At 37.7% G+C, this 22,079-nt stretch overlaps 1 protein-coding gene across 1 annotated transcript in view; it reads left to right on the plus strand.

Moving 5' to 3' along the window:
- vih (ubiquitin conjugating enzyme vih) overlaps nucleotides 1-22,079 on the plus strand; it is a 69,692-nt gene that overhangs the window by 13,423 nt on the left and 34,190 nt on the right. The window contains exon 3 of the mRNA XM_067142474.2: nucleotides 12,657-12,743. Coding sequence (XP_066998575.1) covers nucleotides 12,657-12,743 — 87 coding nt within the window. The remainder of the gene's footprint in view (nucleotides 1-12,656; nucleotides 12,744-22,079) is intronic.

A 22,079-nucleotide genomic window follows, 5' to 3' on the forward strand; every position in this document is an offset into this window, starting at 1 on the left:
AATAGAATGTTTAAAATACAGCGGATATCTACCAGTACTAACCGAACCGGGGCACAGAATTAGTCGCGCATCACAGAATTCGAACAGCGGGTGGTCGATAATTGAGTCCTGAATACAAGTACACCAGGATCGGGAAAACTGCTTGTTTTCACCGAGCAATAAGTAGTATTTTCTCAAACGATAGGCCTGTTGTATAGTGATACTAATATTTAATTCCTAGTTGCGAGGATCAAACTGTAGCCATCATTAAAGGAGCACTATACACAACCCGGGGACCATGGTAGTTGCTTTTATTCGCCACTAAAGAGTAGAAGGTTTTCGCTATTATTTCTATTAGTACCATGAGTAAAATGGTACAGTATATGGCGCTAGGTAATACAATTTTGTCTACCAATCGGTTAACTAGTCATATTTTCTATCTTCTGCGCGTGTTCAGATTAAATACATACCGATAAGTCATACATAAAAAGTGCATTCCTTTGTATAGTTTTGATACTGCGTTGTACATTCGGATATGTAAAACCATGTAACCTGATATATGGTAATGTTATAATTTTTTAAATTTAAATGACCGGGCGAGACAGCCGTGCGGTTAGGGGTGCGCAGATGTAAGCTTGTATCTGGGAGATAGTGGGTTCAAACCCCACTGTCGGCAAGCAAATGCTGGGGCTGTACCTTAATTAAGGCCACGCCCGCTTCCTTCCCATTCCTAGGCCTTTCCTGTCCCATCGTCGCCATAAGACCAGTCTGTGTCAGTGCGACGTAAAGCAAATAGAAAAAAAGAATTAAATGTAGGCTAATTTTACAGTCATCACATACATTATTCAAGACAATGACTATGCTATTTTATGCCACATGTATAATAATATAAATCTTATTATAGGCCTAGCTACCAACACAGAATTTCTGACCTCTTCTATAGTTGTGACTTGTAGGCCTATACCACGTATAACTCTAAATGTTTGAAGTCTTATGCCAGATAGTCAGACTCTGAATATAATAAATACTGATAGGCCTATTTACATACAGCCTAAGCGAAATAAATAACATCTTAAAACATTGACCTAGTCTATTCTTTATTGAAATAATAATAATAATATCACTCTCCTTCATCTATCAGCTGATTGAGTACTTGGCTAAAACATGGCGGCTGGACTCGCCTTGGCCACACTGTACATAGTCACTGTAGTGAGCGCTAGTGACTCAGTTAATCGGGACGAAAGAAAGAATGAGTTTCTTGTTGTGTGGTTCGCGCACTATTAACATCGTTTTTGTGCGTAATTTCGTTGGTTGTATGCCACTTGTTTTTTTCTAGCGGTTCTATGCTTTTCCCCGTGTCAGTTGTATGTTAATAATGTATGAGACATACCAATATCTTTTGTATGTGGTAGTTTCGCGTATTTCAGTGCAATTTTTGTTTATTCTTACTTCATAATTTTAATGAGTTGAATGTATTTCAGGGAGTTGTCTGTGACAGTTTCTGGTATTTTCTCTTCACATTATGGCCAAAAAACATAACATTACATCAAAATGTTCAGAGATGCATATAAAATTAAATTTCCGTTCATTTTACAGTCTAAAAAGGAAACTATTATGTGAATCACCTCGGGAGATAAATTTTATTTCGGGTTATCGAAATTTCAAGATATAGAGAATACCGTTTTTGAGCATGTATAGCACATAATTGAATCATATATATCTACATGCTTTTACTGAATACATTATGTTTAACGGTAGTTAATTAAAATATACAAAGAAACCCTATTTTATGGCATCACTTTAATTATAACACTTATTATAGTAACTTTTTAGAAGACAGGATACAGTACACACAGTAGTGAAACAAGAAACATAGCTCCGTTAACACGTTTGGAATAAATCTGTTAGTCTTTTCTGTTTGTTGCGGTTAACCCTTCCTCCCTTCACGTTGAAACTTCTTGTCAGTACCACGCAGCCGAGTTTTGTAAATGGAGCTTGTCATCCGAAACTTCTGGGCTTGCTTTCGTATGTGACCGGTAATTAACTGATATGAACATTAAAACAAGAATAATAGTTAACACCACGTTTTCAATACTTATCTTTCCTTATATTTAGGAAATAAACATTACAACAGGCGTTGTAAGATGGGACATGTTTTGCTTAACAGTCGTAAGCATCATCAGCCGAAAATAAATCTTAGCCTAAAGTTAGGTCAGGGCCCTGAATCTAGTTTCCTTAACATATATGGCACCCTAAGAATCAACATTTATATTTAGAAAATGAAAATAGGCTTAAAACTAGTGTGAAAAAACATAGAATGTAACAACATGGCTAAGAGAAAAAACACAATCGAGTTGAGACAGAAAGGAAAGATAAGTATTGGAAAGGTGGTGTTAACTATTATTCTTGTTTTAATGTTCATATCTGATGTCCAATACGGTCTACAATGAGATTTATTACTTGTAAATTAACTGATACCCGAGAAACGGCGAGGCTTTGCCGATTTGCCAATCACTAGAAGTTCGAGTTTTTCGGTTGCCGACATATTAGTTTCCAGCTTCACTGGAACCCTTTCTTTACTTGTCAACTGTTCCTCACAAACCCCAAATGCTGTATTGCACAGTTAATGTTGCACAAAATTCGAGTTACAGAGTATTTTTTGCTTGAAGGGAGGAAATGTTTACTTCAAGAAATTAAGAAATTCGTACAACCGAATTTCGAGAATAGAGAAATAAATACACATGAAGAATAGGACAAATGGCTGGAAAATCTAAGTTAGTTCGAGATACTGAAAATTCGAGCAATGGAGGTTCGAGATATCGAGGTTCGACTGTATTATTATTCGTATGTATGTGTCATAAATAAGAGTGGTTAGATAATTTTCTTGTAACCATTTTAATGTTTTTTAGGTTAATATTTTAAATTTAATGGTCAATTCACGTTGTAACTGTAGATATTGTATGCCTTTTATGCTTTTTTCACTCAGACCGTGGCGCAATAATGTGATGAAATCCTACAATTAAAAATCTTCCTATTTTTGATTTCTAAAAATTGGCAGCTCTGCTAGAACATATCAAACACATTCTAGAGGTCAAAGATAAAGTGAAACCTACAAAGTCACTCACCAAAGACATTTCATCAAACCCTTGACCATCAGTTATCGTCACAAACTAAATCTCCTCGTCAGCAGTCAAACGATGTATTTGATCCTAAATTTAGTCTCATCGAAGCACAGAATAATATCTATCCAGAACAGGCAGATGTGGAAGGACAAGGAGCATGGTCTACACAGGGGCGCAGAAGAAGGAACAACAGCAAAATAGTAGTAGGCAAGAAACAAGGAGCAAATGAAGAATTAAAAGCAGTATGTAAAGCATGGCTGTACGTAGGTAGATTACATGAAACCGCACCAGCAGAGACAGTCACGAGCTTCGTTCAAAGAAATGGAATCAGTTATAACATCGAATGTGAACAGTTGCAAATAATAGGGAGAAGTAAAGCATTCAAGGTGGGAATACCTTTTCATCATTACGCCAAGACGCAAGAGGGAAAATTTTGGCCCCAAAGATTGATCATAAGACGGTTTAATTTTCGGAGGACAAGACGGGAATCCGAAGCAGTCAACCTCCGGAACTGTTAAATGCACGAATATGAAATATGCAGATTCAAACCTATAGCTGCTACTATGGAATATCGAAGGCCTAAAAAATGTGATAAATCTCATACCGGGAAATATGTTTGATTGTTTTGACGCTGTAGTGTTAACTGAAACTTTTCTTACTACAGACTGGAACCCAGTCAGTTTCTACTGCACTGACTCTTACACAGATCAGGGTCCACTTGGTAGCCCTAAAGGAGGTATCACTTGTATGCTCAAACTACAATTCTCTCCTTTTAAAGTACTTCATAGAACTAAAGGCATGCCCTGTGTACAAACAAAGAATTGTTCTCTCATAGGCGTTTATCATTGATGAAATTGGTGTCGCCAAAATTCCTCACAATAACTTAGTTATCCTTGCAGGGGATCTTAATTGCCGCATTGACAATCCAAACCAAAAATCAACATTGGTCATTGGTTATCTGGAGAGTGAAGGCCTCACCTTAATAAACAAAAACCACATGAAAACATACATAAGCTTCAACGAGTTTAGCGCCATTGTCTTAGTCTTCTCGAATATGAATAATGCAACCAGAGTTTCACAAATATCATAGCTAGAAGGAAACACCTCCCAGTTGTAACATCATTTTTTCTAAATGGATTCCAAAGGCAGTCCATTCCAGCAATTAAAGACCACCAAGTAAATTGAATAAAACAATAATAGACGCAGATCACATTAAGGCCTTATCAAAATCACTTCATGCGGATGACATAAACGTAGCAACGCAGACAATGGAACAGCTTATAAATATGGCCACAGTTCCTATAAGACTCCAACATCGCCTCCGAATGTAGATGAGAGAGCTCGCAAATGCATGTAGTGAGAAAACTATACCATACCGAAGATGATTGATTGCATTTTGGGGCAAACGTTTAGTTTTCTTATTCGAACAGCATCGCCTATCCTAACTTAACCGTACTAAACATATGATGAAAACATACTTCAAGCGCCAGTAGAGAAATGATAACCTTCTCGCTATAAATTCACATGATAATAACCTAACTAACCTGTGAAATCAATTATGCACTCTGCCATATCTCGAGGTGTATCCCATTTTTACTTAATTGCAGTATTTAGCATTAAAATTAAGCAATAGTTTAATCAGTCTTTTTTATCGAGTTAAGAACTGTCATCAGACACATTATTTATGCATTTATTATGAAAATATGTTCTCTTTCATTTCGAATTTTCTTTACGGAACAGCAGTCAACGGGTATTACTAATAGACTCCGACATCGCCTTCAAATGTCGATGAGAGAACTTGCTAGTGGACATAGCGAGGAAACAATACTGAAAATAGATTGCATGCAACATAATCGCTGGGGTGCAAAAAATATCTGTAATAGAAAAAATAGCACACGCTTAATCGCTCGTAATAACAGATGCGTCAGTGATAGGGCTCTCGCTGTAACTGAAGGATAATACACAGTTTAATATAGGAATTTTGAAGGGACAGCACAACATTGTCTGTATAACGGGGTTCTTGTTATATGCCGTACACGCTCTATCGGACTTCTACTGTATATAAAGCATAATGTCTGTCTGTACCTTATACAAATCCCTACCGTTCCACCAGTTTAAACCAAATTTTGTATACATAAATTTTAGGACCCTGCGGGTAACCCCATCTACAAGAAAGTTTAACACCTCTCCCTATTCCCTAGATTTAGGCCCTTTGGCACATTAACATAGGCTAATATAGGCAAAATATTCAGTTTGTCGTTCAAGGATAACACAAAGCTCATTTTAAGCCTCATGACACACAGAACAAAACTTAGTAAGGTGTATGGGCCCCGAAAATGTTTTAAGGGCCTAAAACCAACTGTTTTGGAGATATTGGCATCACACTACCCCGCTTCATGAATTGGGTGAAGAAGTTTAAGTTACGTTTTTTAGTACCATATTTTAATCTCAGAAACAATTTTAACCTCACGTAATCACAAATGAAATGAAGACAACATCTAACTCACAACCCCATTAGACATCTGGATGCGCTAATGGATGACGGCATCTTTGTAACGTACCAATGCCTAATGGATGTAATGTTTGTCAGCTATGATGACTGTATACAGTCGAAACCAGTACTGATGTAAGTCTACTTTACAATAAATAGTATTGATAGGTAGAATTTCTTTCTTGTACATATACGAAGAAATGACCAGCCGTAACCATGGCAACATCAGCTCAAGCATTCTGCAGTAGGATACAGGCCTGGTGTTCAAAGTAGGCACGTGCGTACAGGTAGGCTAGGCCAAGGAGAGATTCTGCTACGCTTATAACTTGTGAAAAAAGCACCGTGGGGGTAAGCCACCCTTAGGGGTTGTGGTCCGGAGGGGGTGGCCTATATAAATATCGAAAATAGTGTTGAAACCGTTATTGTATTTTGATTGGTGGCAGTCCCAGTGTCAGTTGGAATCTTGTACAACATATCTATAATTGCATGTTATAAATCTCATTATCTTGGTCTGTATTGAGCTGTCATATAATATTTTATTCAAAACACTTTTTGGTATCCACCTTTTCAATACAATTTATTTTTCTTTACAAGTAGAATCTTTACATTAACATCGACGTATAACTAATTACATCTCAAAATTAATATCAGAGTTCACCAGTATGTTTGGTTCAAGCATTTACAGTGCGCGAAAATTATTCACCACCAGTCATGTTACCATATCACGTGTGATTAGTGTTATGAACGTGGAGAGTGACAATTTTGTAATTCATTTAGGAGTGGATTCTAGTGATGCAATAACAGTGAATCTTCCTATCTACAGGGAATCTAGCCTCTTGCATTCGGACTAATGGAATACGTGATCAATAAGTAGGCCTACTTGTTAATTTTTGTGGCAAATATATTTTATAGCAATGATAATGTAATTTTGCTATCTCAAATATACTCAGGCAATTTTCCCTACCGTATTTACGCAAATAATCCCTGTCGCCGTATAATCCCTGCACCTTAATTTCAGGAAGGCTCACTTTGAAAAAGAAAATGAACTAAAATTCCTTTCATTGAAAGAGTAACATAGGCAGAAACAAACATTTTGTATCACTCCATGAGTTCCACGTGATCTTTATGCAAATATGAACGTGTACATTTACGGATATAGTTGCTTTGCCTGAAAATATTTGAGAAATACATTATCACTGCTATAAAATATATACGCCATGAAAATTATCAAGTAAGCATAGATATTTCATTAATCTGAACTTGCAGTAGGCTCGATTTTTTTTTCTATTTCTATTTGCTTTACGTCGCACCGTCACAGATAGCTCTCATGGCGATGATGGGAGAGGAAAGGTCTAGGAATGGGAAGGAAGCGGCCGTGGCCTTAATTAAGGTACCGCCCCAGCACTTGCCTGGCATGAAAATGGGAAACCACAGAAAACCATCTTCAGGGCCGTCAACAGTGGGATTCGAACCTACTGTCTCCCATATACTGGATACTGGCTGCACTTAAGCGACTGCAGCTATCAAGCTCGGTGCAGTAGGCAACATTCAATGGAAGAGTGTCTGAAATAATTTGAATCTCCAATGCCAATCATCTCGTACTTCCGCATGGTTTTGTTACAGTTTATTGTTTAAGTCATTATGTTATCTCATGTTTATACAATTTTGACTCACCCTTCATGACCACTTTGAAACTGACATTGTACTTTGCGTCTTCATGTTCTCTCATTTATTCACACTGATGCAACACCTTGTATAATATAAATGTCTACATGCTAGCCTATTTCCCACGTTTTGGCTGAAGATGACGGCAAACAGCGTCGAAACTAGTTCCAAGTGTAAATATATGTTGTAAATGAACTATAACATTTATTTGTATTGAAAAGGTGGACCCTTTTAAGTTTCCTATCTTCCATTCTCAGTTCAATGCGGACAAAAATGAAATTCTTAGATTTAAATCCATTTCGTTGATTAAATGTTTTTTTGATTCACTGTGTTTTTTCAGTTTTTCGTTCAAATGCTTTAAATCTTTGACACCTGTTGTGTTCCAAGCATCGTCACCACCGAATAGAATGCAAGGAAAGTAAAAAATGATTCGCATCCACATAACCATTTCACTTTAGCATACATACCACTATTAAATTTTCTGCTGAAATTCCTGTTTTTTCCTTCTGTCTGCTGCACAATAATCATATCAGGTCGCGGTGGTCCTGAAACTCTTGGCTGGCATGAGCTCTGGTCTCATAATTTAATTGCTTTCCAATTAACTCACTGACTTTATTCATTTTGAAATAAACAAGCACACAAATACACAAAATATAATACTGAAGAGAATTCTCGTCACACCCAGTGTTATTGTAACTAACTTTTCAGTAGCACCTCGAGCAAAAGAGAACACTTGTAAGTGCCGGAACAAAATGTTACTGTTCCTAATTATTGGTCACTTGGTTATCTGATATAAACACGGTAACCTCATTTAAGATAACTTATTTTAATAATTCAAACATCTGAAAACTAAATCCCTGCAGGAGGGATATGAACGCATTTTTTAAATAAACAAGACTAAAATATATTAGATTTACTTTAGTTACAGAATTGGTGAATTGGCTACACTGATGTTTGTAAAGAGTGGATATTTCTCGCGATCTGTTATTTGCTCTATGCGCATGCGCTTCAGAAGGCCTCAATGATCTGAGTGCCCAACCAGAAGCCCTCCCCGTCGCCCACTCCCCTCACAAGCCCACAGCTGTCATGGACGTTCAGCAACTTCTGTGTTCTAATGCGCAGGTGCGTTGTTTGGCACAAAACGGTCTTGTGCCCAAAGCTCCACAGTTCGCCTGCCACTCGCCTCGCCAAGGCTCCTGCAGTCATTGTCGCGCTGACAGCAACAGCTTGTCTCTTTAAATACAAAAGGTATCCTCTCTTAGTTCTTAAAGACAGGGCGGGTTTAAATGCCTACCAAAATCCGTAATCCAGTTAAGAATATAACATTTTGTCGTGATAATATGTCTAGAAATCTGTTGCTCGGCTGTAGCCCAACTAAATTATAAATTATTTATTGAAATTCTAAGTGCAAAAACTTGACAGGGCACGTGCCCCTGTTCCCCCTAAGGGCGTACCGCCACTGCGCCTGACTACTTGTTATATGCAAAGAATATTTTTGACTGAAAATGTTAGACTATTCATTCAATAGTCGGAAGGGACTATCGTCAGACTAGTCAAGTGTTTTTCAGTTGTTTGTGCCCATCTCTAGTTTGAGATATTATGCAGAATAGTGTGTGCTTGTATGCGATTCCACACTAATCCAGACACTGTTTGGGCATGACACTGTGGTAGTCACGCTAAACATTTAAACTCCGATGTAACTGATGCAATTATGCTGACAATAATGATTTGAAGTTTTACAGTATTTACATTTTAATTTGGAACACCCAATGACTTAAATATGTATGCATTAATACTGTATTATGTAACTAGCACACATCTAGGTTGTTAGCCGAGCGTTCTGTAAAAACGGCAGGGTTGTCCACCCATTAAAAAGGTCTTTCGTTGCCATAAGACCTATCTTTGTTGGTGCAACGTAAAGCCACTAGCTAAAAAAAAAAATTCTAGGGAGAACACTGATCCTTTATACCTTTTAGCAATGTCTATGGGGCAGTACAGTGTTCATTTTCTTATTGGATTAACTGGCATTCATACACTGTTGAGACTAAATTTGCTCTCACCAGTAAAGAGAACTGTATCCCATTGTGCTGCTTTCCAGTCCTTGCTCTATGTAGACAGTGTTTCCAATGGGCAGGTCACATCATACTGTTCGTTGGACTGGTAGTCTTCTGGCTATGGTAAATGGTAAACTGCGACAGTCTGACTCCTATACTCCTTAGCACTTGTGCAAAGTTACTCGCTGTCTGGCGTTCCTCTTTGCTATTACGAGTCTTTAACAGTTCTCTTTTAGTGTGGTTTTCCTTGGATGACCACTGGTCCATTGCACAACTGTGCTTGTCCTGAGGGCTTTCTGTGCTCGCAGTGTAATTCATGATGGAATGAATTTCAAGATAGTTTTTTCTTTAAGAAATGTTTACTTTAGAGTGTATAGAAATGTTGCTTGTTTTCCAGTTCTTTTTCATATGTACATCTTCGGGAAAAAAGTTTTCCACAAATTTTTTCAGTTTATTTACATTTTTGATCAAATTTCTTTAAACTTGCCATATTAATGCATATACCCATATACATGAATTCTTTGTGTTGGGAAAGGTCAAAGTGCATTCTTCTCACGTTTTTACAGTATTTTATTGCATTTTATAACCATAACATAATCAAAATATACTTATGCTTTCAGAAGAAAACACTATCTGCAGTGCTAAATGCAAGAATAATAGTGTGTTCTGTAACTCAATAAAAAGAAAACTTAATATGCTGCATTAGGTCCACAAGAACTTGGAATAATCAAAGTTGATGGCAAAAAAACTGTCGCAAGTGATGAAATATTGTGGACCCATTATTACTAATGGCCAGCTTACCGACGAGGTGAGCACAAAGATAAACTGGTGTCACCTGTGATTGCTGGATGGAAAACCCCATAAAATCAAAGATCTAATGCACAGTCATCTCTCCTTTGCACTCTATCGTTCTGAATGTTGGCCAGCTACTAAATATGCAGATTATGGACTAAGCATTGTGAAAACTAAGTTTCTGAGATGCCTGTTATCACTGGACTGAATGGCGTTTCCAACATAAGCATATGAAAGTGATTTGGTGTTGCACTGAACTAGGAGAAAATGTTCAAAAGTAGACTGCTATAGTTTGGCACTGTGCTGCAAGCAGAATCATATTCAGTTGTAGAGTTGGTCTACAGGCTGCAAGTCATCGGAAGGAGACACAAGGGACAACCTAAGGGATGATGGGCTGATGCACTGCAAGATGTAATGAGAGTAAATCTACTCCTTGATACGGTCCACGACCAAATGGCAGACCCTGCCAGTGATGGGACAACTGCTTAAGAATGCAACTTCTGCACATAGGTTGGCTATTATCAATATGGGTAGATCCTGAATGTTCAGACATGAACTTCTGCAGTTCTTTAAGAGTTGATGCCCTATAGGCAACCAGTGCATCTGATTGTAGGATATTTAGCCTATCTTGCTTTCAATGGCCGGCCCTGCGGTGTAGGGGTAGCGTGCCTGCCTCTAACCCGGAGGCGCTGGGTTTGATTCCCGGCCAGGTCATATATTTTTACCTGCATCTCTGAGGGCTGGTTCGAGGTCCACTCAGCCTGCGTGATTACAATTGGGAGCTATCTGACAGTGAGATGGCGGCTCCGGTCTAGAAAGCTATCAATAACGCCCCGCTGACCACACAATACCTCATAATCTGCAGGCCTTCGGGCTAAGCAGCGGTCGCTTGGTAGGCAATGGCCTTCGGGGCTGTTGCACCATGGGGTTTGGTTTGGTTTTGCTTTGTCACTTGCTATCACACTCATAATTTCTCTAGAAGTAAATTTTTCCCACTGAAATACTATACTATTGGGTAGTGGGAGAAATCCTTAGTGTGTGAAATTTTTTGTGCCAAAAGAGATTTGTAAAATACAGATAGTTGTATAATCTCTTTATTCATACTTGGCTGTTAATCATTCAGCCTTGCAAATTGTTAATAATCATGCGAAGCAGATTGAAAATATAAGCTACTTATTACAAAAATGTTATATTGATCTTTATAAGCTACAGAAGACTTCGTGAGAAATTTTAAGGACTACAGGTCTTGCGGTAATAAATAAATTGATCCAAATCTGCTATCAGACCAGTCATCAAGGCTGACAATCAGACGAGCACTTGAACAGGTTTTCTAAACAATGGACCTTTCCACAGAACATTTTTGTCTGAAGTTGATGTTGGATGTCACATTTTTATTGTTGCCCCTTAAGGTCTGCATCTGTTAAAATATTGCTCTTTGTTATATACCAATGTTTATGACCAGCCAGACAGGGTACATTGCTCTTTGGACTTGTTGTAACTGTTTAGTTACTTATCTAGATTGCAGCAGTATTCCAGGGTAAAATATTTCTGTGTGTTAGCTTTAATTGCACATCCTGAGAAAGTACTTGGACAAATGAAAGATATATTTTATAAACTGAATGTAAAATGAAGTCTTTCTTCAAACATTTTGGACCTTGGAATGCTAATACCATACTCATACTGAATTAGATGTCAGATGTCTGGCAGGCTGTGTGGTAGCACGTACTCTATAGCTGTATCAGTTATGTCACCATGTCAGTTGTCATCCCTGTACACTGAGCACTTCTCTTGTATGATACACAGAGGTATTATTATAAGAAGAAGGATGGGGGAGTTTGTGCGTCTAACACTCCTGCAACGCTCCATCTTTCATCGCTTTCCCACAACAGCAAATGCCGTAAACGAAATTGATGTCTTCTTTCCAGTTAATTTCTTCAAAGCCAAACTAAAATGTATGCTAAAGGAACAAGCTCTTGATTCTCTTTTGACAACCTGCCAGAACATTACTAGTCACACAAACATTATTATACTTATGTTTTTTCCCCTTTTTATTTATTTCATTTATTTCATTTTTAAAGCATTTGTTAATATGAAGTTCCTCTATTAAATTTTGTTTGTTTTCTTACTGTTAATATTTTATACTGTTATATAATGTTGTTGGTTTTATGTCTAACTACTCCAGATGGCATCTGGCCAGAACTTAGTTCTGCAGGCGTTCTTTTATGTGTCGGTAAATCTGCTGGTATGAGGCTGCTGTATTTGAGCACCTTCAAATAATATTAGATTAAGCTGGGATCAAACCTGCCAACTTGAGCTGCCTTTTGTCATTTATAACTGAGATCACGTACATGATGGATTCTACCTATGATCTGTTTTGGTATCATTGCCTGTATTTTCAGCATTTGTCATTGAATTCAACTGTAGTCATTGAAAGGCAGTGAAAATAGACAAACCTTTCAAGAACACACTATTACTGCTGTTAATTTTATTATTGAATATTATTTATTAATGTGTATTCTTACTTATCTATTTGTGATTTGTTTTCTTTTACAGATGAATTCAGACCAAAGTGTGTCAGCGTTTCCAGAAGGGGAGAATCTGTTTAAGTGGGTTGGTACCATAACAGGACCCGTGGGAACTGTAAGAAATTTTTTAATTTGCTGTTAAGTTATCCTGGTCATGAACTGTCCAGTATTAGTATCTACTCACCTTAATTCATTTTAGAAACACTCACCAGTTGTTTAACGTTAAATTTAATGCCCAGTTGATAGAAGACAAAAAAAAAAACACAAACTAATTAACTTTCAGGGACTGTTACTTATACCGATGCACAGTGGGTAATTTCTAGCATCAGCCAGCCAAAAATAATATTTTCAAACCTTGTCTTTGGGACGCATTTTCTGTGTGTCGTGTTTATAAGACTCTTGGGTGCAGTAATTAAGTATTGAAAAGTTGCGCTGTCTGATTATCTAATCTCACCGAAGGCCTAAAGTGGCTCTCCTCCGTTAGGGCATCATATTCTGGCGAGGTGAGCGTGCAGTTATTATTATGTAGGGGCTCAGTAAAGACGTCAGAACTAAATATTTCTTTAGTTTGCAATGTGATTATATTAGATGAAGGTATGTATTTTTATATAGTATGTAGCATTTTCTGAAAATTACTATATTGTTTACCGGAACATGCACTTAAAATTCAGGTGCACGGTGTCCAAGCGCTATCTAATTATATAAATTAGAGCTGATTTTCAAAATGGATTGCCTTTGATTTTTGCAATGAAAGTCTTTTGGATGAGTTATCTATACTTTAGTGAATAGAAAACTGTGACTTTTTGCTGCGACCAAGCACGACCATGAGAGTAATTAATTTTTTTCAGAAGCCATGTACTCGGTAACCTGGAGGTCGGTTTTCGAGCTTTTGAGGAACAGCAGGGAATATAAGCAGAACGATGATATTGCGAATGTTGTAAATTGAACATTTAGGCTTTGAGGATTGTTCCGAGGATATATCCAAGTCAATAACAAAATCTGTCAGTATTTTGTGTGCTGAAATTCGTTCACGCTGGACAAAATATAGTAGAAAAAGGGACAAATTGCTGAAGTACAATAAAAGTCGGTTCGAGCAGAGAATGAGCTTTGCAGAAGGACGTGCATCACAATGTCAGGATGAGCCTGCTAGTACTATAGCTCATTCCATGTTAAGAAAACAGTATTGCCCTTGTGACAACAGGTTGCCATGTCGAACGGCTCCGCTCAGCATCATCACGGAAAACGGCGGCACATAAATTTGTGAAATTCAGTATGTAAGTTCAACACAAAAGGCTGAAGAAACTAAGCTACAAATTACTTTCATGAACTAAAGGGGACGTGGGGTTTGCAGGGGCCACTTTTGGTTTGTACAGAATCAGAGGTAAACTACGGCACCTAAGAAACCTCAGCACTGAAGTACAAGGCAAATTGCGAGAGAAAATAGACAAATAATTTTATGGTCTCGGGGCAGGGGATGTATTTAATTGCATTTAATAAATTTATTCAGACAATAAAAAGCTAGAAAACAGACGCAATAAATAAATAAATACTGCAGATGACTACAAAAGATCACAGTATTAATGTGAAATAAAAAATCGCACACATAGGCTTATGACTTCACTACAGAAGTTCAGGGAGGAAACGCGTCTATTGGTTGATATCCGAAGCAATGTGCTGGCAATACCAATGATGGAAACTGCTAGAAGATTCTTCAGAGAGGCTTCTACTTATGCGGATGTTACTGGAGTAGATATAAATTTAATAAACCATCTACGTACCATCGTAGAAACTCTTTCGTGTGGGTATGCCATTGATACAGTGACATTTGGCATATACGCAAAGAAAACTATACAATTGTACTTACAAAAATACAAATCGTACTACATGCCTGTAGCTTTGCACAAACTCTTGGGTCATGGAGAGGAGGTCATTAGGCACTGTATTATACCAATTGGACAACTCTCCGAGGAAGCCCAGGAGACCAGGAATAAAGATAATAGGAAACCTTTCCACAAAGACACAAATACTGACGTTTTCCATAGGCTGCTTAATATCATCGGACCCTTATATTACCACCTTAGGGAAATCAAGGAGGAGGAAGTTGATTCCGCTTTCACGAGAAGTGCTCAACTTATTGTCTGAGCCTCCTGTATCTGGTTCTGCCGAAGGAGATAATGACAGTGACGATAGCGATTCTGATGTAACTGTATCTAATGAACAAATTGTTTGGCAAGTACATGTATTCCTGTATCTGTTTTTAACATTCTAAACAGCATGCCCCACTATTAACATCTATTTAATTTCTTAAAGCTATAACGAAAAATGATTAAAATTACAAAGATTACTCATTCTATTTCTGGCGTAGTAATTTATTCTTTGTACTTGTTTGACCACACACTTAATTATCTCCAATAATAGCAGTTACATACTAAGTTTTATGTAAATCGGTCCATTAGTTTCTGAGATACGATTTTTGGCTGGCTAGATTCCTGAAATTACGCACTGTGTGATATTTCATCATATCATTGACTTCCAGTCAGTTGTAATGAATCGGGTATTTTTCCACACCACAGGACTGGACAAATCCCAGGCGCCTGGTTGCCATGGCAACAGAACAAAATGTGTAGGTGCCTACAATTTTCTACTACATTCCAGTTTGTGGACAAAATAATATTTTTGGAATTTATTTCCAATCTAGAAATAATAATTGCATATGACATGTAAATTTTACAGCGTTTTAAAAAAAGCAACAGTAAAATTTGTTTTTAAAATAGTGTTCATTTCTTTCTTACTGCAGTATCTCTAGCAGATCAAAAGATGGTGATAATAAGATTTAAGATTTACTAGTGGTTATACACATTAGTTGCAACTGAACGGTGGTCGATATATCTTGTGACCGCTCAGTCTTGTTCATAACCATCACATCAAGAAGGTAATCGGTCGGTTTAGGATTACATATTTTGCTCAAGAGTCCACTAAAGTGTTGCTATTAGTCTGGTGAGTTTCAATTATTAGGATGGTTATTAATTTGACAGGCGAGGAACTCCTTGGAAACAACTGGCGGCCAAAATGGAATTTGATGGGGAGCTATAAATATTAATGGGGCTTGTGGAAGAAAGTGGAACTGGCTGAGCCAGCAAAGAGGATGTATCTGAATGTGGTAGGAGTAAGTGATATTCGGGTAAGGGGAGATAACGAGGAAGAGAGATGAGATTATAACGTGTACTTGTGTTAGAAAGAGAAGGGCAGAGTATGGCTTAGGGCTGTTTATCAGGAATACCATTGCACGCAACATAGAGTCTGTTAGACAAGTAAATGAGCGAATGATGTGGGTAGATTTGGCAGTTAGAGGAATTTGGATTAGAATTGTCTCGGTTTATTCACCATGTGAGGGTGCAGATGAGGATGAAGTTTACAAGTTTTATGAAGCATTGAGTGACATTGTAGTCAGGGTCAACAGCAAGGATAGGATAGTGCTAATGGGAGATTTCAATGAGAGAATTGGAAACAGAACTGAAGGAAACGAAACGGTGATTGGTAAATTTGGCAAAATTATGGAAGCTAATGGGAATGGAAAGAGACCGCTGGACTTCTGTGCTAGTATTGGTTTAGCAGTTACGAATACATTCTCAAGCTTGAGGCTATTCACCACTATACATGGAAGGCTAGGGGTACCAGATCCATAATAGACTATATCTTAACAGACTTCGCATAACGTAAAAGGAAATCTTCCTGGTGGTGTTGCGAACAGCCAAGCTCTTGGGGAGAAGGAAAATGATGTTGATGAAATTATGCTTGAAGTGGGAAGGATGGTAAATAAAGCTGCAGGAATAGATTAAATTAGACCTGAAATGAAGTATAGCGGGAAGGCGGGGATGGAATAGCTTCATAGAATAGTAAGATTGGCATGGAGTGTTGGTAAGGTACCTTCAGATTGGACAAAAGCAGTAATTGCACCTTACTATAAGCAAGAGAACAGGAAGGATTGGAACAACTATCGAGGTACCTCATTGATTAGTAGACGAAGTATTCGCTGGCATCTTGGGAGGGAGACGGAGGGATCAGTGGTTAAGAGGAAGTTGGATGGAAACCAGATTTTCATTATGCGCCAGGTACAGTAGAAGTCCGTTAAAGCAAGAATTCATAACGGCGAAAAATTTGCTCGCTATAGCGAATTGTTGTTATATCAGATTTTTTGTAAAAGTTGGGAAAACCCCCATACACATTAAAATCGGTATGAAATGGCAATCTGTAACTTGCGATTTCGCAGATAATATCTACACTAGGTTTACTTGTTTGTTGTTTTTCGAAATCCGACACTACGTGAAAGCGTGTGTTTAATTTCATTCTGAAAAATACATATTACCATATTTCTCCGAATCCAAGATGACACCCACTTTTCCCTTCAAAAAATTTTAATCAGGCTTAAAAAGTGCATTGTAAAATCATTCGTATGCCTTTCTTATACAGTATGCATTTTTAGACTATTTGTAGACGCCGAACATTGGCTTTAGTTATGCCATATTTTTTTTTTTGCGGCTGTACAATTATGCTTTATTTCAGAGAGTTTAATAACCATTAACTTAAAATTGGCATCATAATACCGAAGGGAATTCGTTGAAAATTTGCCAGCAATACACATTCCATGCATCTCTACAATATGACGATCAGGAAAATATTCTTGCTTACTATAAAAGTGTTACTTTCTCTCAGCATCAGATATAACTAGCTGCCGCTACACGCATGTCTTGCTTGCCAGATTCGGCCAAATTCAGCGGCTAGCGATGTATAGGTCTTAATCGCGGACTTAAAGTCAACGAACTAGTTTATTGCGCTGCGGTATGGCAATTCTGCCCTTTAATTTTTGTACACATACCTCACAATTTCGTCTTCGACTTCTGTAAAGCATCCTTGTTGTGGACCACTGAAGCATTTTCTGGTGCAGTAAGCATATTTAAGCTGTCTTTGTCTCACGGTAATGCCGAATATTGGCTTTAGTTAGGCTTATGCCTTTTCTTGCGGCTGCACAATTACTATACATTTCCGAGTGTTTAATAGCCATTAACTTAAAATTTGCATCATAACATCGAGAACCCGTTGAAAATATGCTGGCAATACGACGCCCCATCGCGAAAATACTCCTGCTGTCTATAAAACTTAATTTTACTAAGCGTCAGGTACAGCAGACGCGTTATGGCTCTGTTACTGTGTAGCCGTGGCCTTTCTAAGACTTCGAAGGCTTGCATGTTTTGATGCCATTCTGCAGATTTGAGAAAAGTTTTTGTAGAGGATAATAGAATGTCATTCTCTCTTCTATTTCCAGAGATCCAGTGACGTTACGCATAGGCACTGTACAACCGGTCGCCGCGGCTAGCGGTGTATGATAAATAGGCGGTCGTTTATTGTCAGCGAGTTTTGTGTGTGCGCGCGCGGGGGGGTTATAAGAAACAGCGTGGTTACTGCGGTAGTTGCCAGTGGTGTTCATTACTATCAGGCCGCAAATGCAAAACGACCCTTGATTTTTCACATGAGATTCTGAGAAGAAAGTCTTCTTGGATTTGGAGAAATGCAGTATCACTCCAGAGGCTTCCATGGCAAATATTTCAGTTTTCTTCTTCAAACGGCATCACCTAACCTAACCATATATGTATCATGAAAACCTATTAGAAACGCATGTAGAAATGATTACTTCCTCGCTAAAAATTGACATGGGAATAGCTTTCCGAAATTTAATTAGACGCGAGAAAATATCCTCTGAAATCAGTGATGTACCGATGTACCCTTCCATATCTTGAGGTGTATCACATTCTTAATTTCTGTATACGGTATACCATTAAAATTAAGAGACGGTTTACTTCAGCCTTTATTTTTAACACGTTAATGGTTATCAGGCACATTGTATACCCATTTATTACGAAAACATGTTCTCTTTCATTTTCCCGTGCTGAAGAGCGGGCGACAGGTATTACTAATCGACTTCGAATGTCGAGAGACCTCGCTGGTGGGCATAGTGAGAAAACGATACGGTACTGAAGATGATCGATTGCATGCAGTATAATGACTGGGTGCATATATATTGGCAACGGAAAAAACGAGCGTGCATAATCGCTCGCAATAACGGACGCGTCAGTGATAGGGCTCTCGCTGTAACCGAAGGATAATACAGTTTAATATAGGAATTTTGAAGGGACGGACAAAAGTTATTGTTATAAACGGGGTTCTCATATGCCGTACTCGCAATAGCGGACTTCTACTGTAATTGAAATATGCTACGAGAGGAATAGACAGCTGTGTTTGTTTCATGGATCTAGAGAAAGCATATGACAGGGTACCAAGCGAAAAGATGTTCGCCGTACTGGGGGACTATGGAATTAAAGGTAGATTATTCAAATCAATCAAAGGCATTTATGTTGACAGTTGGGCTTCAGTGAGTATTGATGGTAGGATCAGTTCTTGGTTCAGGGTACTTACTGGGGTTAGACAAGGCTTTAATCTTTCAACTTTGCTGTTCGTAATTTACATGGATCATCTGCTGAAAGGTATAAAGTGGCGGGGAGGGATTCAGTTAGGTGGTAATGTAGTAAGCAGTCTGGCCTATGCTGACGACTTGGTCTTAATGGCAGATTGTGCCGAAAGCCTGCAGTGTAATATCTTGGAACTTGAAAATAGGTGCAGTGAGTATGGTATGAAAATTAGCCTTTCGAAGACTAAATTGATAAGTAAAATTGTGTGTCCACCTATTCATTACAATTATATTTTGTAGTGATTAAATCCTACATGAATTATAAACACTAGTTAGGAACATGTTTCGCCCTAATTTTGGACATCTTCAGGCTAATACTAATCTTAAGGTCAAGTCTTAAATCTATTAAACATTGGAACTTAATACTAAATACAATGGTCTTATGCTAAAAATGTTTTTTACAAAAGTCGTGCTTTAGGTGATATTTACATAGTTTACAATATGTACATTAATTAAAATCCAGAATTTGTGAACAAGGAAGCAACTAAATGATTTCATTTTACAATGACTAGAAAACGTCCAAAGTGTAAATTGGATTTCTCCTACTGTATGGATGAAAGTTTATGCAAATGTGTTCATATTGACTAGATTGATCACAGCATGAATTGGGGTTTCTCCAACTGTATGGATGACCATTAGTTTGAAGGTTTTACAGTTGGTTCGTTCAAAGGTGGTTATGGTTACTTATGTCGTAAGTATATGGTTAAAAAACCGGAACCGTGGTATAAAGCCAATCATGTTGGGTTTGAATATTCCTTTAGAAAGAAGCATGGTTGGACGGTAATATTTTATAGGCTAAAACATGTATGTTGGAAACATATTGTTGATATCTTTCATAGTGCTCATCTGATAAAATGTTTTGGTATATTGTGCCATTCTTGTCGATTAACGTTGCCGTTGGTGCATTGTTCAACCTTGGGAGGAATTATGAGTTATCTGTAACCGAATAAGAGAAAAAAAGGATTTTAGAATGATGAATGTAGAGCCCAATATAATACTTATAAAGTGAAAGTTTTTACCCTATAAAAGTGGACGAACTTACTTGTCCTGGCAGATGTTAGTTGGAACCACTTGTTCCGTTTGTGTCTGAATGACTAACCTTGTTGTTTCTAGTGAAGTATTGATGCGGTAACGGAGGGGTGGAGCGTAGATGGGAAGGGGGGGCGAGTTTCAATTTGTGCGGCTGTGTTGTTGCTGGAGAGGCGTAATCGAATTGGATTGGGCGGGCCCACCATTAGACGTGGCAGTTGGAAAGCATGCGAGCTGTGAATTAAACATACTGGGGACCTTATTCTGATTTACAGCCTGAATTAACCTCGGAGTTGCCTCATATAACAGATTTTTGTTGTCAATGACATCGTTAAGATCATTATTTTTATTATAAGTTTGCTCCAAATGTACAAGCTTTCCATCTCGCTCAATAACTTGCCCTTACCTACTGTAGGCTTCTAACGATCGTCACATCTTCCTCTATTGAGGTGAATGTATGGCCTGTTTCATTCGTATGCTGGCTCATGGCCGAATACTTGTTATGCTTGGAAGCATTGTAATGTTCCAGATATCTTGTGTAAAAGCTCCTCCCTGTTTGACCAAAATACGTGAACCCACATTGTGTACATTTTAACCTATAAATGTCAGATCCTGAGTAAACGTTATAATTATTGACCCTATTGTGGTTGAGGAATATGTTCTGGTTATTATTTACTGCCCTGAAGGCTATGTTGACGTGTTTTTTAAAAACATTAGTGATCTGATGGATAGCCGGGCTGTTATATGTAAATGTGGCGTAGCTACACAAATTGAAACTCATTACCCCTTCCCATCTACGCTCCACCCCTCTGTTACCCCATCAATACTTCACTAGAAGTAACAAGGATAGTCGTTCCGACACAATCGGAACAAGTGGTTCCAACTAACATCTGGCAGGACAAGCACATTCGTCCACTTTTATGGGGTAAAAACTTTCACTTTATAAGTATTATATTGGGCTCTACATTCATCATTCTAAAATCCTTTTTTCTGTTATTGAATTACAGACTACTCATAATTCCTCCCAAGGTTGAACAATTCACAAACGGGAACGTTAATAGACATGAATATTCCAAAACATTTTATCAGATGAGTACTAATGAATGATATCGACAGTACGTTTCCAACATGTTTTAACCTATAAAATATTACCATCCAACCATGCTTCTTTCTAAAGGAATATTCAAACCCAACATGATCGGCTTTATACCACGGTTCCGGTTTTGTAACTATATATTTGACATAAGTAACCATAACCACATTTGAACGAACCAACTGTAAAACCTTCAACCTAATGGTCATCCATACAGTTGGAGAAACCCCATTTCATGCTGTGATCAGTCTCTAGTCAATATGAACACATTTGCATAAACTTTCATCCATACAGTAGGAGAAATCCAATTTACACTTTGGACGTTTTCTAGTCATTGTAAAATAAAATCATTTAGTTACTTCCTTGTTCACAAATTCTGGATTTTAATTAATGTACATATTATAAACTTTGTAAATATCACCTAAAGCACAACTTTTGTAAAAAATTTTTAGCATAAGACCATTGTATTTAGTATTAAGTTCCAATGTTTAATAGATCTAAAACTTGACCTTAAGATTAGTACAAGGCTGAAGATGCCCAAAATTAGGGTGAAACATGTTCCTAACTAGTGTTTATAATTCATGTAGGATTTAATCACTACAAAATATAATTGTATTGAATGGGTGGACACAAAATTTTATTCTTGAAAGAATTTTCCTTTTGTATCTTCAATACGGAACAAAATTAGGTTAGTTACTTGTGACTAAATTGATATCATTAGATAAGAAATTCAACAGAATTGAATGTAAGATTGGTGATACAAAGCTGGAACGAGTTGGTAATTTCTAGTATTTAGGTTGTGTGTT

This window comes from Anabrus simplex, chromosome 1 (assembly GCF_040414725.1).
Source record: "Anabrus simplex isolate iqAnaSimp1 chromosome 1, ASM4041472v1, whole genome shotgun sequence".
Lineage (NCBI taxonomy): Eukaryota > Metazoa > Arthropoda > Insecta > Orthoptera > Tettigoniidae > Anabrus > Anabrus simplex.